Source organism: Procambarus clarkii, chromosome 28, assembly GCF_040958095.1.
Source record: "Procambarus clarkii isolate CNS0578487 chromosome 28, FALCON_Pclarkii_2.0, whole genome shotgun sequence".
Classification (NCBI taxonomy): Eukaryota; Metazoa; Arthropoda; class Malacostraca; order Decapoda; family Cambaridae; genus Procambarus; species Procambarus clarkii.
Window position 1 is genome coordinate 3,096,343 of NC_091177.1, and position 17,118 is coordinate 3,113,460.

General features: G+C 44.3%; 1 protein-coding gene across 3 annotated transcripts in view; it reads left to right on the top strand.

Moving 5' to 3' along the window:
- Nucleotides 1-1,291: 1,291 nt before the first annotated feature.
- LOC123755025 (monocarboxylate transporter 12) overlaps nt 1,292-17,118 on the top strand; it is a 96,575-nt gene continuing 80,748 nt past the window's right edge. For all 3 annotated transcript variants that reach the window (XM_045737443.2, XM_045737445.2, XM_045737444.2), the window contains exons 1-2: nt 1,292-1,447; nt 13,221-13,727. In XM_045737443.2, the coding sequence (XP_045593399.1) occupies nt 13,290-13,727 (438 nt within the window). In that variant the 5' untranslated portion in view covers nt 1,292-1,447; nt 13,221-13,289. The remainder of the gene's footprint in view (nt 1,448-13,220; nt 13,728-17,118) is intronic.

Below are 17,118 nucleotides of genomic sequence, written 5' to 3' on the forward strand. Positions count from 1 at the left end.
TGCAGCTACTGTCGTTGGATTAATGTTGAGTTTGATGTGCAGGGCTTCAATTGCTTCACATACCAGTAAGTAGTGCAATAGTGGTGCCTCTGCACCACTATTGCACTTGCACTAGTTCTACAGATATGACACTCTTTAACTATTGGGTTTATTACCTCCGAGCAGCACTTGTAACCAAGTCTGAGTCTGTGTATGGCTACTGCAATGTCTCTGGATATCTTTTTGTCAGGCTTGAAAGAATAGTACCCAGTGGCTTGTTCGTACCACAACGCAGTGGATGTTCCTTCCGCTACTTTTAGCTCTGTGGCGACTTTTGATAGTTGGGAGTATTTTCTTCTTGATTTGCTCCTTAATTTCTGAAAAACTTAGAGGTATTTGAACCTGTACAAGAGGTAGAGCAGTGGCAGTTTTTGCTAGTGAGTCTGCCTTTTCATTACCATCTATGCCAATGTGATTTGGTATCCAATTTAGGGTGATTGACAGCCCTATATTGTGGACTTCTTTTCCTATATGTTGGATTTATGTGATGAAGGAGGCTGCCGAAAGTGTTGATATGGTCTATCTTTCCCTTTGGTTTTAATAGTCCATTTCAAGTCCACTTTCTCTAAAATCTTGGCCAGATTATCCGTCCATGCTCTTGTTCTATATTGAAGGTATAAGTGAAGCGATCTGTGTATGCTATCTTTGATTGACAGTCTGGCGGTGGTTCCAAAAAGTTTTGCTGTTATGGTGGCTATCCTTTAATTGTTTGATCCTGTTTTCTAATGCTGGTAAGTTGGTTTCCATTCTTAGATTCTCCGACGCGTCCATATAGGTGCTCCCAGCATTGTTCTGAGGGCATCATTTTGAGACACTTCCAGTTTCTCCCATTGATTATCACTGAGGGATGTAAGAGCAGGAGCACCATAGTCAATGAGTGACCTAACTGCTTGAACATGTCTACATTATCATAAATATAGTAAAATGTACTATATATATGATAATGTAGACATTTTTATACGGTCACCGTGCACATGACCTACATAAAAGATATTTCACTTGGTTTTAGCGCCATTTCAAGGACCCATTGTTAAAGCAGAAAATCAATAGTTGTTAGGATCAATTTGTGTAATAAATAAAAAAAAGTGCTAATTTGAACATGTAGGTTCAAATTAGCCCATTATATTTAAATATAAGTGGTTATTGTTGAACGTGTGAAGAGTGGCGCATGTGATTACATATGACTTACAGTTCTCTGTTAAGATATAGCGTGTGTGGGGGGAGGGAAAACGGGAGCGTGCGCGCGTGGTTGCCGGCGTGAGGCCGGGGATGGCGGCGGCCGCGTCGGGAACAGTCTGGGCTCCCGCGTCCTCTCGGGCTCTCCTCCTGCCCTCCACCTCCACCCAGCGACTCTGCCAGCCATGCCGCGTGTCGGGGAACACCCTGAGTGCCGAGTGATCGTGTCAAGGTAGCTAGCGAGTGACCACACCAGGTGGAAGAGGTGTATGTGGTGTGTGAATGGTGGAGAGCAGCCTGCTGGTGGCTACACCAGCGTCTCTCCATCCACTCCTTATATTTACTTATTACTCTCAACCTACTCTCACAAACACCTACCTCACTCCACTGACATTTATACCAACATCTTTACGCCTCATTACCGTACACGAGTTGGAAATGTTACGACAACAATCCAGTTATTTGGTTATTTCTTTGCAGATATTTAATTTGAGGTTTGGTGACTTAACAGGAATATATTATATTCAGAATTCAAGTTTTCTAGTATCTTAATGTGCAACATTTATATACGTTTATAAACGCATGGAAGCTTTTAAAGGTGATTAAGGTGGAATGTTTTAAATGTTAAGATTGTATAAGTTATTAAGTAATGGAATGATCAAATCATTACGCAAAAAATATAATTGATTATTTATATATAATAAACATTATTAGGAAAGGTGCAGGAAAAGGATCTGGTCGCGGGCGTCCGGTTTGATAAGGTGGCGGCCAGCTGTGGTGCAGCTGGTCCCCCCCCCCCCCCCAGGCCGTCAATACCTCGATCTTTGGTTACCGTAAATTGTCTTGTGCTGACTACCACTACACCTCACAAGTTACTCCTGCCAGGAGCGTCTTTGTTACCACAGTGAGGGTTATGATTCAAGATAGCAGGAGGGTGTCGGAAGCAGGTGTGTGTGTGTGTGTGTGTGTGTGTGTGTGTGTGTGTGTGTGTGTGTGTGTGTGTGTGTGTGTGTGTGTGTGTGTGTGTATTTACTATCTGTGCTTGCAGAGGGTCGAGCTGTTAGCTCTTGGACCCTGCCTTTCTAACTGTCGGTTGTCTAATGTACTCCCTCCCGTCCTAGATCTCTTCTATCATATCTACTACATACTTCTCTCTCACACCCCCAGGGTGCAGCCCGTAGCAGCTGTCTAACGCCTGGGTACCTATTTACTGCTAGGTGAACACAAACATCAGGTGAAGGAAACTGCAAATTTGTTTCTGCCTCGATTGGGAATCGAACCCGGGTCCTTAGGACTACGACCCCAGAGCACTGTAATTACCCAAGTGTAGTTACAGGATGAGAGCTACGCTCGAGATGTCCCGTCTTCCCAGCATTCTTTGTCATACAGTAAAACGCTTTGAAACTACTGACGGTTTTGGCCTCCACCACCTTTTCACTTGTTCCCACTGTCTACTAGTCTGTTTGCAAAAGATTTTTTTTTTAAATATTTTTTTGGCACCTTTGTTTCCATATCCAGTGTCTTTTTGTTCTTGAAGTTGCTGGTCTAAGGAATTCCTCTCTTTGTACGTGTGTATTCACATATGTGTGTGTTGGGGGGGGGGAAGGATGGGGGAGTTAGCAAGAGGAGCTGTGTGACACTACCCATCCTCTCAGCACTGTAGCTTCATACAATCTTCTGTGTGGTTTAGGGAGAGGAAGGTTAGGTTTCAGAAGGTGAAGTGGTGCGTGTATATATAGTGGATGGTGGTACGCGTTATTAACGCCTCAGATACCACAGGGCAGCAGCAGCAGCTTGTGAAAAATATCTGCTTAGATTGTCGTGGTAATCGATGAAGTGCTACAAATTCATTAATAATATACCATCGTCTGAGTGACACCTCGTGTGTGTGTTGTCGAGGCGATCAATGTATGTAACATTTTGTTAGATGGAAGCGTAAAACTGTTGACGTAAACAAATCTTGAAGTCGACTTGACTTGAGAATGGTCCAGGTTGGACCGAAACGTCGTCGTCCCTTCACATTCTAGTGTGTGGTTTGGTCAACATCTTGAAGTGTTTTCGTGATGAATTGAAGAAATCATTAATGTGCTTTCTAGCACAGTAAGTTCAATCATGCTGTGTTCTTTTCATTTTCTAGCATCAAGGCCCTTGTGGATTTGTTCATGTTCTATCATTTAGTGTGGCATGTTCCCACAAGTTATTTGTTGTCCTTTTCTGCCGTTGCTACGCGGAGGGGTTGAGGATGCAGCTGGCGAGGTTCCTCCACCCAACCACAGGGCATGGAGACTTGGCCCCTTCACCAAACGCAAAGATCCCTGTCTTAAAACAAACTAAAATACATAATGGTTAGGTCATTAAAAGTCCATCGACTACCAGGTTCATGTAAGGACACAATCCATCAGTTTCCGAACATGTAAGTTCGATTGTTTTGGGAATTTTATATTTTTTCTCATAAAATAGAGTTTACTAAAACATCATGTGTCCCTCGATAACATCCTCGATGAATCTGAAACCTTTGGCATCCTGATTTATAACGAAAACTAAATTCCTAGATATATATGTCGTAGACGATGCTAAAGTCTTCCGGGTCTGGCGCCTTATTTTTATAATGACTTAAATACTTAGTGAAGCATGCAATCATTATCCCTGCCTGCCCAGACGAAAGGTTCTGATCTAGTATTTGAGGTATTAAGCACAGATCCCATCAATTATACTTCGATTCCCAAGTTTTCAAGTGTATCAGGAGTTTTAAATGCTGTGAGCAGTTTGTATTATTGGTGGCGTGAGGCGCGTGCGGGATGTGATGGAGCAGCCGTCCCCCTCCAGTTGTCACAACGTCACAAAAAGGATGTACTAAATTGCCAGAACCTAACCTAACCGAGGACCCACGAACAGAAAACGTGACAGCCCGTTTGTTATGCGAGCCGCTATTATTTATGGTACTTTACATCATTTTGGCTGTTGGGTATTTATACGTCAAAATGCGATGTACTATATAAGAGGACAGGAAACCCATTACTGTCCTTCCCTGGAAACTAATCTGTTGTCAACCCAGAGGAGTGAGCGCGGTCGCCTTGGATGTGGGACTCGTTGTTACTCGCACCACAAGCTTTAGTTTATTATGCACCCCGCACCCGTCCTGCGCGCGGTGCTGGGAAGGTACACAGGCGCGTAATGGGCTTAAAAACTCAACCCCAATATTCGTCTAGCCAAGCAATTGCATTGATGAAATAGTTACAATTTGTTAACGTACACAGTCACACTCGAATTCGCTTGCCAAGCAAATTTGTGATCAAGTTACAAGGGCTGTATTCTTATTACAGTACTGCAGTGTTACAGTGTAACGGTGGGCGTCACCGTCATTGTCACTCTAGCGTGCACGTGAGAGTCCGCCCCGCTGTGTGTCACCACGGTCTTACTCGGTGAATATCCAACAACTTTTTGTAGCGATTCTTTTGTGTGTGTGTGTGTGTGTGTGGGGGGGGGGGGGAGGGTGAAAAGGGTTGACCGGACTCTTGCGTCGCGTTACATGGCATGGAAGAAAACGTGTTTAAGTACGAAGCCGATAATTTACAAAAAATGAGGAACATAACACAAATATTGTTTGTATCCTACGTATCCTGTATGAACAAACACAACAAATATTGTTGCATTGTTTGGTGAAGGTGTAATATCGATAGTGGGTCTCGTTCACCCATAAAAATATGTATTAAATAAAAGCAGCTGTTAAAATAGTTTTGGATAACAAGAAGTGTCGCCTCCGTTGGGAGGAGAATAACCGTTGGAACGGTTATTCTGCTGGAACGAGATCGGGGCGTGTGGGTGGGTTATTCAAGTGATGTCTGATAAAGACCATATAAGTGAATATGATTCGGGATATAGGGTATATGTCGTTTAGATAACGGTAGGACTTAAGGATTTATTTGGCTGAGAGTCCTCTTAGGCTAATTTGTTTGTAATTTAATATCCACTTATCCCTACATGACTTTAGATTCAGTAAATTAGCTCACGGGCGAACCTTGTTGCATATTTTTTTTACCTCTACTAGTTTTATTTTTTATTTCTTTAGGTAAGGGCTGCATGCTGGGGCAGCACTCTCAAGAATGGGTCTCACCAAAGATGTGTATATATATATATATATAGGGCTCGGAAGAATTCTTTTTAGAAGTTCCTGAAGGCTAGTCAGGTGTGCTGGTATTATGTATGCTGCCATCATTCTGCTGTGTGCCTCTGGTGTTAGGTCTTGAGATATGTCCACTCCTGTCTTGCATTTGTTAGCGTTAATGTCTAGTAGCTATTTATCAGACATCTGGAGATTCTCTAGTTCATCTTGTACTGTATTGCAGTCTTTCTCGGTTACGATTCTTCTCATTAGCTTAGCATTGTCAGCAAATATCGATATGAATGAACTTACGTTCTCTGTTAAATCTTTTACTTTTATTAGGAACAGGATGGGCCTTAGTACTGACCCTTGAGGTATTCCACTATTTACTCCTCTCCGTTCTGATAGCTCTCCTCTTACTATGACGCTTTGCCTTCTTCCTGAAAGGTACTCACTCACACTCTAATAAGTTTGTCAAGCATGATTCTGCAGACGATGAGTCGCAATAACGTGGCTGAAGATTTGATAACCAAACCACACATTGGAAGATGATGAATCGACGACGTCGTCGTTTCTGCACTTTCTAATGAGTGGTTTGGTCGCCAAGCAAGATTATCTTTCTGAATCCATGATGATGCTTAGATGCAAAATTTATGTTACAAGTGTTCTACAACCTTTTAATCTGTCTTGCGTGCTTGCACACATGCAAATCAGCTGGAATGAGAGTTATATAGTGAAGATCGTGTATCGTGAGGGTCTTGTGTTAAGTGAAGCTCGTGTATAGTGAAGCTGTACGCTGTTGGTAAAGGTGTGTATTACGATGCCCCTATGAAATACGAGGCCCGAGTGAAGGCAGCTAGGGGCCACGGAGGGCTTGTGCCCGCCCAGCGTAGGACACGTCTTGTACTGACCACACAGCCTCCTAAAATGAAAGTACTTATAGCAACTATTTGGTTGAAAGTATCAGTATGTAGTGATGAGCAACTATTTGGTTGAAAGTATCAGTATGTAGTGATGAGCAACTATTTAGTTGAAAGTATCAGTATGTAGTGATGCACCACCAGAAAGTTGACGTTTGTACTATTGAATTTGGCCAAATGGGAAACTTTTTAATTATAGTGAGTCCGGAGCACTTCTTCAAGACACATATTGTGACACACATAACCTGCGGAACAATGTTCTCATAATAACCTATGATACAATGTGCTCATAATGACTTGTGGGACAATGTGCTCACTCAGACAAAGGCAGGACACTGCTCAACCTGCAGATACAACTGACAAATGTGGCCAGGAAGAATGGGGGTTCTTCACGTCACGAGCTCAATATCCCCGCCACGGTCAGTGGCCGGGTGGTAAGTACCAGTGAGTCACAGGTCGCGTCAGTGGCACCCGTGTACCCAGGAGACCAGTAAGACCAATCTCAGCCCCAGGAGCACTAGTGAGACCAATCCCAGTCCCAGGTGGACCAATGAGGCCAATCTCAGCCCTAGGAGCACAAGTGAGACCAATCTCAGCCCCAGGAGCACCAGTGAGACCAATCTCAGCCCCAGGAGCACAAGTGAGACCAATCTCAGCCCCATGAACACCTATAAGACCAATCTCAGCCCCAGGAGGACCAGTGAGACCAATCTCAGCCCCAGGAGGACCAAGGAGATCACTACTGTTGACAATAATACCAGTACAAGGCGGTTGCTGTGCGTGGGGATGACATTGTCGTAGTATTGATTCGTGCTTGTCTTTGTGTACGACCACAGCTGTCAGTCTACTCAGGTGAGTACTGATAGCCAGCGGTCACCGTTACGACGGCTGCTCGCCGCCACTGGGTTACAGTCTCCACAAACCGTCTTGCCCGCAGATTCGTACACAAGCGTGGCATTTCACTTCAAATATGCAAAATAAGTACACTTCAGGAAGCTATTTATTTTTGACGAATGAGTTGAGATCAGGATGAGGAACTATGCTGGCACACAGCATAGTATTGCTGTATGGCAGTAGACCAATAGACAATAGAGCCCCACTCCCCCCCAAAAAAATGCAAATGCCGATCAGACGAGGCATACTCTATACTCTAGGCATGTCACAGCCCGTCACTTTTCAGGCAGGTGTGTGACGGTGTTGAGTGACAGATGTTCACTGCGTCATATATTGTTGATGCGGCATCACTCCTGCACGTGTTGTTGCTCCTCTTGTTGCAGGTACTGATCCTGTTGTTGGTTTTATATCTACCATGAATGAATGTATTAAAATATTGCATTTCATCTGTTTATTCTGCGAAAATTACTGTCTGGTGCTGTGTGGCAATTTCTGGTGTTCCAATCACCATGTAGTAATTGTCTTTCTAGTCTATTTCTCTACTTCAACTCATTATTGTTTTGATCTCAATTAGTTTTAATTTTTTTCACATTATGGGGAGCACGCTTTGTGTGATAGTGGCGTCATTAGTACGTGTAAGACCTGTCCTACACCTGTCACTCCCATTTTCGTCGTGTACACACTCTTTCGAATACATATTATTATTATTATTTTTGTTGCTGCTGCTGTTGTTTTTTTGTTCTTATTATTTTCTACCACAGGCGTGGCCACACATTTAGAATGGTAAGCAGCATATGTGTGGTGGTGGGGCGCGGACACACGCGGCCCGTATTGTAAACACCGGGCTTTATGTAAGGCATTATGTAGACTCCACACCCCCCCCCCCCCCTCACTTCTTACACATCATCATCATTTTTATTATTATTTTTTCTTGTAATCTTTTCAAAATCCTGGAAATTTATATAGCAATAAATTTAATTATCGATTTTTGTTGATTTTATTGATAAAGCTTTTTATTAGTTATATTGTACGGTTGTGTTTAGTATACAATGAATTGTTAAGTGATTTTAACAATTCAGGTTAGGTTAGTTTAGTTCTCCTTTGGTACATAAATAGCAAATCTTTTCCGGCGTGTCCAAATTAAACAGTACCGATTTCTACTTTCGAATTGCGTTGTACGTCGGTATATGTACTATGGTTCTCATCGTTACTGTCAGTACTACCAAGACAGGAGGCTGGGCTGCATGATGATGCGGACCACGGCCAGGGAAAACTATTCCTCTCCAGCGGCAAGGGTCAAGCACTGACAAAGGACAAAATATCATAATTTAATAATAAGTTCTATATTACCTTACTGCCAGGTATGGTGGCTGCCTGACACTTGGCACTGCCTATGTGACACCATCACCCAAGTATGCAGCACCAGCATGGAACCCCCACACCTTGTGAAGTATAAACAGAAACTTGAGAATGTTTAGAGGTTAGCAACTAGACTGGTACCAGAATTGAGAGGCTTCAGGTATGAAGACTGGTTTAGAGAACCCTCCCTCACAATCTTAGAGAAGAAGCACTTGGGATATAACTACAACAGTGAGGGGGGCAGAGTGTGAGGGGGGGCAGACAGTGAGGGGGCAGAGTGTGAGGGGGGGGGGGCAGACAGTGAGGGGCAGGTAACATCAACAGAGCTGGGAGTTACACCAGTATTGGCGGTGATGGTCAGCAAGGGAGCAGGATGTTTTTCAGTGTAGTGTGATGCACCACTTCACTCTTAACACTTCATCACCCTTCCTGTCCTTGTCATGCTCGCTCCTTGGCATCGTCATGCTCGCTCGGGCAGGTGTGGAGCAGGGCAGGGTAGGTGTGGAGCAGGGCAGGGTAGGTGTGGAGCAGGGCAGGTGTGGAGCAGGGTAGGTGTGGAGTAGGGTAGGTGTGGAGCAGGGCAGGTGTGAGCTATGACAGGTGTGGTGCTGCAAATATGTTTTATAAAAACAAATGTATGATTTTTTATAATAATTATAATATGGTTCATATGAAAAAATGAATATGTAGCCACGGATGAATATATGTAGCTTATGAGATGAGTTAGACTGACTGAAGCATAAGACCGGCTCTAACAATCATCCGGCTCTTCTCTAAATTTCCTCATACTCGTACATATAGTTAATTTTTTTCTAATTTGGAAGATTTGTTTGTGTTTTGCACATTGCTTTTCTGGAAAATGTAAGCAGGTGCATGCGCATGCACAATCGCAGTATAAAACACAAACTTGGTCACTAGACGTACCCGTAGAAATAGTAAGATTTTCACGTGAGGGAAAACTTCCATTGTTTAGTCTGGATACTCGGTACTTGTGATTCTGGATACACAGCTCGGTGATTCACATGTACTCGGAATATTGATTCCGCGACCCCATTTTGTGACCCGCCGGTTGGGTACTGGTGTTGTAAATGGTCATCTACTTCTCTCCCTCTAAATCGGCATCTACCTCTCTTTCTCACAATGGTTATCCATCTCTCTCCCTCAAAATGGAGGCCACGACCTTCCCTTCAGTAGTCGCCTGCCATTTGCTGTGTTAGTGATGACTCCTCTCAACTGACCAGCAGCTAGTCTTCTGGGGCCAGATTCACGAAGAAGTTACGCAAACACTTACGAACTTGTGTATCATTTCTCAATCTTTGGCGGCTCTATTTACAATTATTAAACAGTTAATGAGCTCCGAAGTTCCAGGGGGCTGTTTATAACAATAATAACAGTTGATTGGCAAGTTTTCATGCTAGTAAACTGTTTAATAAATGTAACCAAAGCCATCAAAGATTGAGGAAAGATGTACACGTTCGTAAGTACTTGCGTAACTGCTTCGTGAATCTGGCCCCAGGTCTATACCTCTGTGTGTGTGTGTGTAGTGTGGTCAAGTCCGCGGTTACTACACGTCCTCTACGTATAGGCAGTGCCCTGGCCACGTGCCCTCTACGTATAGGCAGTGCCCTGGCCACGTGCCCTCTACGTATAGGCAGTGCCCTGGCCACGTGCCCTCTACGTATAGGCAGTGCCCTGGCCACGTGCCCTCTACGTATAGGCAGTGCCCTGGCCACGTGCCCTCTACGTATAGGCAGTGCCCTGGCCACGTGCCCTCTACGTATAGGCAGTGCCCTGGCCACGTGCCCTCTACGTATAGGCAGTGCCCTGGCCACGTGCCCTCTACGTATAGGCAGTGCCCTGGCCACGTGCCCTCTACGTATAGGCAGTGCCCTGGCCACGTGCCCTCTACGTATAGGCAGTGCCCTGGCCACGTGCCCTCTACGTATAGGCAGTGCCCTGGCCACGTGCCCTCTACGTATAGGCAGTGCCCTGGCCACGTGCCCTCTACGTATAGGCAGTGCCCTGGCCACGTGCCCTCTACGTATAGGCAGTGCCCTGGCCACGTGCCCTCTACGTATAGGCAGTGCCCTGGCCACGTGCCCTCTACGTATAGGCAGTGCCCTGGCCACGTGCCCTCTACGTATAGGCAGTGCCCTGGCCACGTGCCCTCTACGTATAGGCAGTGCCCTGGCCACGTGATTACCTCTTCTCATCCTGGCATTGACCTGAGCGAACAAATGAGGCGCACGTGTTCACCAGGCTGCGACAACTGGTTTACTGAGCCCCACCGCGGCCCACCCACTCTGCCTCGCCCGCCCTCGTCTCCAGAGGACAGATTCAGAAGCAGTTACACAAGTACTTACGAACGTGTACATCTTTTCTCAATCTTTGACGGCTTTGGTTATATATATTAAACAGTTTACAAGCATGAAAAACTTTCCAATCAACTGTTGTTATTGTTATAAACAGCCTCCTGGTGCTTCGGAGCTCATTAACTGTTTAATAATTGTAAACAAAGTCGCCAAAGATTGAGAAAAGATCTGCAGGTTCGTAAGACCTTACGTAACTGCTTCATGAATCAGGCCCCAGTTGCCCAATGCTAAAAATAAAAAAGCAGGAGAATATTGATGAAAAAAAATGTTTGGTGAAATTACAAAAAACTTTCCATCCTTGCTTCCGAAAAAAACGTAATTAACTATTTAGCACTTTAACAAGAGCAGTCATTTAATCTGAGATTAAATATGCTACTGCGGCGGGCCTCTGCAACATGATATATCCCGAATCTCATTTCCGCAGCGTGCAACAAGAGTATCCCGCTCTGCAGCTAATTAACCCCAAATTAGCTCAACGAGGGGAAAGTTTGCAACTGATGAATGCTGACGTAGACACCATATATATAGATTGGTGTGAGGTCACGTGTTGGTGGGAATCGAGACAGCTTTCCTCCGCGAAAACACACACACACACACACTGCATTATGGAATGCATTAGGAAGTGATGTGGTGGAGGCTGACTCCATACACAGTTTTAAGTGTAGATATGATAGAGCCCAATAGGCTCAGGAACCTGTACACCTGTTGATTGACAGTTGAGAGGCGGGACCAAAGAGCCAGAGCTCAACCCCCGCAAGCACAACTAGGTGAGTACACACACACACACACACACACACACACACACACACACACACACACACACACACACACACACACACACACGCGCGCGCGCGCGCTAAGACACAACCAAAATTGCTCCACAGCCACATCAGGAGGAAAAAAGCAGTGAAGGAACAAGCGATGAAACTGAGAAAAGTGGAGAACAGATACACAGAGAATGACAAAGAGATGTGTGAAGAACTCAACAAGAGATTCCAGGAGGTCTTCACAATAGAACAAGAAGTCCCTGCACTAAATGAGTAGGCAAACCAAGCAACCTTGGAGGAATTTGACTTCAATTGTGATGAGGTCAAATGGAGCTGAATGTGAAAGGCTGCTGGGCCTGACAGAATCTCACCATGGATACTTAAAGAAGGTACAAAGGCACTAAGTGTGCCACTTTCTATGGTGTATAACAGGTCACTGGAAACAGAAGACCTACCGGAAAGCTGGAAGACAGCTAATGTAGTCCCAATACACAAAAACGGTGACAGGTAAGAGGCGCTGAACTACAGCTCAGTTTCCCTAACTTGTATACCATGCAAGGTGGAGAAAATCATGAGGAAAAGGCTAATAGAGCATCTGGAGGGAAATAGCTTTGTAACACCACCAGCATGGACTCAGAGATGTTAAATCGTGCCTCACAGGTTTAATAAAATTTTATGAGCAAGCAACACAAATTAGGCAAGAAAGAGAAGGGTGGGTAGACTGCATTTTTCTTGGACTGTCTGAAAGCCTTTGACACAGTACCTCACAAAAGGCTGTTACAAAAGTTGGAACAACAGGCAGGAGTAAAAGGTAGCTCCAGTGGATAAGGGAGTATCTAAGCATCAGGAAACAGCGAGTAACTGTGAGGGGAAAGACATCAGAGTGGCGAGATGTCACCAGCGGGGTTCTACAGGGCTCTGTACTTGGACCCATCCTGTTTCTAATATATGTAAACGACTTTCCAGAGAGTATAGACTCATTCCTCTCAATGTTTGCTGATGATGCAACAATTATGAGAAGAATCAAGACAGATGAAGATAGACAGAGACTACAGGACGACCTGGACAAACTGGTGGAATGGTCTAGAAAATGGCTACTAAAGTTCAACTCATGAAAGTGCAAAGTAATGAAATTAGAGGAAGGGAGCAGAAGGCTGAACACAATGTATCATCTGGGAGGTGAAATCCTGCAAGAGTCAAATAGAGAGAAAGATCTGGGGGTTGATATCACAGCGAACCTGTCCCCAGAGGCCCACATCAAAAGGATATAATCAGCGGCATATGCTAGGCTGGTCAACATAAGAACTTCCTTTAAGTATATTAATCTTTATAGTGCTGGGATCCATACTATTTCTTACCACGACAACCAGCAGACTACTTCCACTATACACCCAGCATACTCCCTCGTTACTACCATCCATATGCTCATATCCTCCACCTGTGTTGTGTGTGCGTGTGAGTTTATTTTGCATATGAAGTATACTTATGCAACTATATATGCCTTCCTCCATGTTTTGAATTATTATTTTTAGCTAATTAAGGCAGGTGACACTGAGGTTTCTTTTTACTATTTGTGTGTGTTTGCCGGCAGCGTGTGGTAGAGGAGCTCCGGCCCGAAGATGGTAGCGCGCATAGCCTAGCCGCCCTCCACTACACCATCATGAAGCTCGACAAGCAGATATCCAGCGACAAGCCCGTGGATAATAAAGAAGACGAGATGGCGGGCGGAAAGACCGACAAGGAGAGGAAGGAGGAGACCAACGAGAGGCTGGCGGGGACGAGCAAGGGGGCGACCGTCGACCCCCCGCTGGAGAACACTAAGAACGATGACGTCCCTCCGAGTCCAATTGAAGGTTCCAACAAGCTGTCAGAAGATCTCATCTCAAAGGAGGACAAAGATAAGGAGGAACTTGAGAAAATGGAGCAGGCGCTCGATGAAAACCCGATCAAAGAGGTGGATTTGTCGCGGATCGACTCAAAGATGGCAATGCTGAACCTGGAAACCATCCGGGAGGGGGAGGTGCTGGAAATCCCCCCAGAGAGCATCTCGCCCCAGGTCTACGCCCCCAAGGCTCAGTTCTACTTCGACGACACCACGGTGAGTACCCCTCACCACATCTTACAGTCCCCCTTGGGCACTACATTCCCGCCTGGAACACCCAGGCATACTTGGCCACCTCCTTTGAGTACCGTTTGTTTCACTTTGGAATTGTGACTTGTATCAAGCAGGTCTCTAGTGACCAGCTATGTCCTGCATGGATAGCTTCTCCTTCCTCTACTCTTGTTTTTCTGTATATATATATATATTATATATATATATATATATATATATATATATATATATATATATATATATATATATATATATATATATATATATATATATATGTCGTACCTAATAGCCAGAACGCACTTCTCAGCCTACTATTCAAGGCCCGATTTGCCTAATAAGCCAAGTTTTCATGAATTAATGTTTTTTCGTCTACCTAACCTACCTAACCTAACCTAACCTAGCTTTTTTTGGCTACCTAACCTAACCTTACCTATAAATATAGGTTAGGTTAGGTTAGGTAGGGTTGGTTAGGTTCGGTCATATATCTACGTTAATTTTAACTCCAATAAAAAAAAATTGACCTCATACATAGAGAAAAGGGTTGCTTTATCATTTCATAAGAAAAAAATTATAGTAAATATATTAATTCAGGAAAACTTGGCTAATTAGGCAAATCGGGCCTTGAATAGTAGGCTGAGAAGTGAGTTCTGGCTACTAGGTACGACATATATATATATATATATATATATTATATATATATATATATATATTATATATATATATATATATATATATATTATATGTGTATATATATATATTATATATATATATATATATATATATATATATATATATATATATATATATATATATATATATATATATATATATATATATATTTACTATGATGGAGACTCTTAGGCAACTTGCTATAATTAAGAGTCTTTGACAAGGATGGAGAGCCATAGACAACTTACCAAGAAGAAATAGTCAGGAGCATAACAGTCTCAGGTCCCACACACACACACTCGGATCACAAGCTCAGTGAAGTACAAACTACCATCAATACCATTAATAGATCCAAAAGCATTAACGAGCGGGAAGGACTTTTCCATAAATTCAATTTCAACAGTAAAAGGACTGACTGGGAAATTTAAACATAGAACTTGCAAACATTTAAAATGGGAAACTGACTTAAGTGGGTGACACTGTACACCATCAACAATGGGTGACACTGTACACCATCAACAATGGGTGACACTGTACACCATCAACAATGGGTGACACTGTACACCATCAACAATGCGTGACACTGTACACCATCAACAATGGGTGACACTGTACACCATCAACAATGGGTGACACTGTACACCATCAACAATGGGTGTCACTGTACACCATCATGGAAGTGTCACTATGGCGGTCCACGGTGACAAGGGCCTCAGAGAGAGTCTCAACAATGCACCAGTTATTTCTTTTGTATATTTGCCATCATACAATAAGTGCGTATCAGCCCATGACCTCATATGAAAGAGCGCCCCAGTTTGTATCTTACGTCTTACTACTCTCCTCAAACCTTACCCCTCCCCAACCCCCCATCCCCTACCCATTTCTCCCCCTTCCCTGCCCCCACCCCACATTCTACTGTTGTTGCTTTTATGGTGTTATTTTGTGCATCGAGGGACCGCCTGCAGACAACAGCAGACCTGATTGTCTCAACAAAGATCACTCTGAACACTAACCATAATCACTGGCACTGCTACACAATATCGTGCCTAAACAGATGAGATCAAGACTGAAAAGCAAGAGGCTCTCTTCCTACTCTGCCCTTCCTCCGGGTGGCACTGCTGAAAGGACAAGTGCTGCTCCCAGTACCCTACTGAAAAGTGTTCAGGGAAGGGGGTTGAATTGGCAGAAAATAATGACGAAATGTTAATCTTAATTCTTTTGCTGGTGGTGGTATTATTGGTACTCCCACTATGGGACAGCTGCTGCTGCTGGTGGTGGTATTATTGGTACTCCCACTATGGGACAGCTGCTGCTGCTGGTGGTGGTATTATTGGTACTCCCACTACGGGACAGCTGCTGCTGGTGGTGGTGGTATTATTGGTACTCCCACTACGGGACAGCTGCTGCTGCTGGTGGTGGTATTATTGGTACTCCCACTATGGGACAGCTGCTGGTGGTGGTATTATTACAACGCCATACTTGTCACACCTACACTCCGCCACCCTCCCCCCCCCCCACTTTACCTTTATATATCTACATAATATATCAAAATCAAAAATCAATATTGAGAAAATCAAAATTGAGAAAATTCGTGTTAGAATTATTAATCTTACCTTTTCGGTCATATTCAACATGTGTTTACAAGAAAGACTGCTACCAAAATATATGTACATATATGAAGGAGAATAACTGTGTGCGCCCCACAAGTTACAGCCCGGCTCCTGTGCCAGGTAAGTACACTACGGGCTCACCATAGCCCGTGCTACTTGCCCCGCTCCTGTGCCAGGTAAGTACACTACGGGCTCACCATAGCCCGTGCTACTTGCCCCGCTCCTGTGCCAGGTCAGTACACTACGAGCTCACCATAGCCCGTGCTACTTGCAACTTTCTGTTCCCAGTAGCTGAATCTTAAACAACAACAACTGTGTGCGAGAAGCTTGGGGCTAGCCTCATTAAACTTTACAGAATTGTAACTTATTTTCTGGAGTGTCCAGTGGGGGAAGGGGGGGGCCGGCGTCGTCCACATGAGGAGGGGCAGTGTGCCCCTTCTTCACGGAGCCTGTGGATGTGAAATGTTCAGAGTTGAATCTATGGAGTTTAGCACTAGTTTAAATAATATTGATTTCAGATATTGATTTTGTAAACATATAGATATGTTTGCATTCTGGGCACAACCTTTTGGTTATATTGATGGGGAAAGGAGTGTATGGGAAGGGTCTTGTGTGGACAGGGAGGGTGGGGGGAGCCGAGGGAAAGGGGTGTATGTGGGCAGAGGAGACAGGGGAAGGGTGTAAGTGTGGGCAGGGCCGGGGTAGGTGTGAGAAAAAAAGACATGAAGGGTGTTTGGGGGAAGACCCGGGCACTGCTCGGTACCCAATCCGGTATCTCCATACTACTCACTGCCGATTAACGGGGTGAGAATAGCTTGAGCTACCTCATCCCTTTGTGTGTATTTTACCTCAATAAACTTATTTCAATTTCAATTTCAATTTCACTGCCGATCTCCCAGCTCCCCATCACCTCCCATCCCCACATATACTCTTCAGAAGTCATATTTGGTGTGTGTAAAGAGTTGGATGGCTTCGTGTTGGGCTGGGGCGAGTAGCTTAGTGTGCCTCTGTCTGTGGTGAAGAATATACGTATTGCTGCTGTTCGTACAGTCCAAACTCCGCCTCTTCTGAGGTTCTGGTCATCCACTACTCCTGCA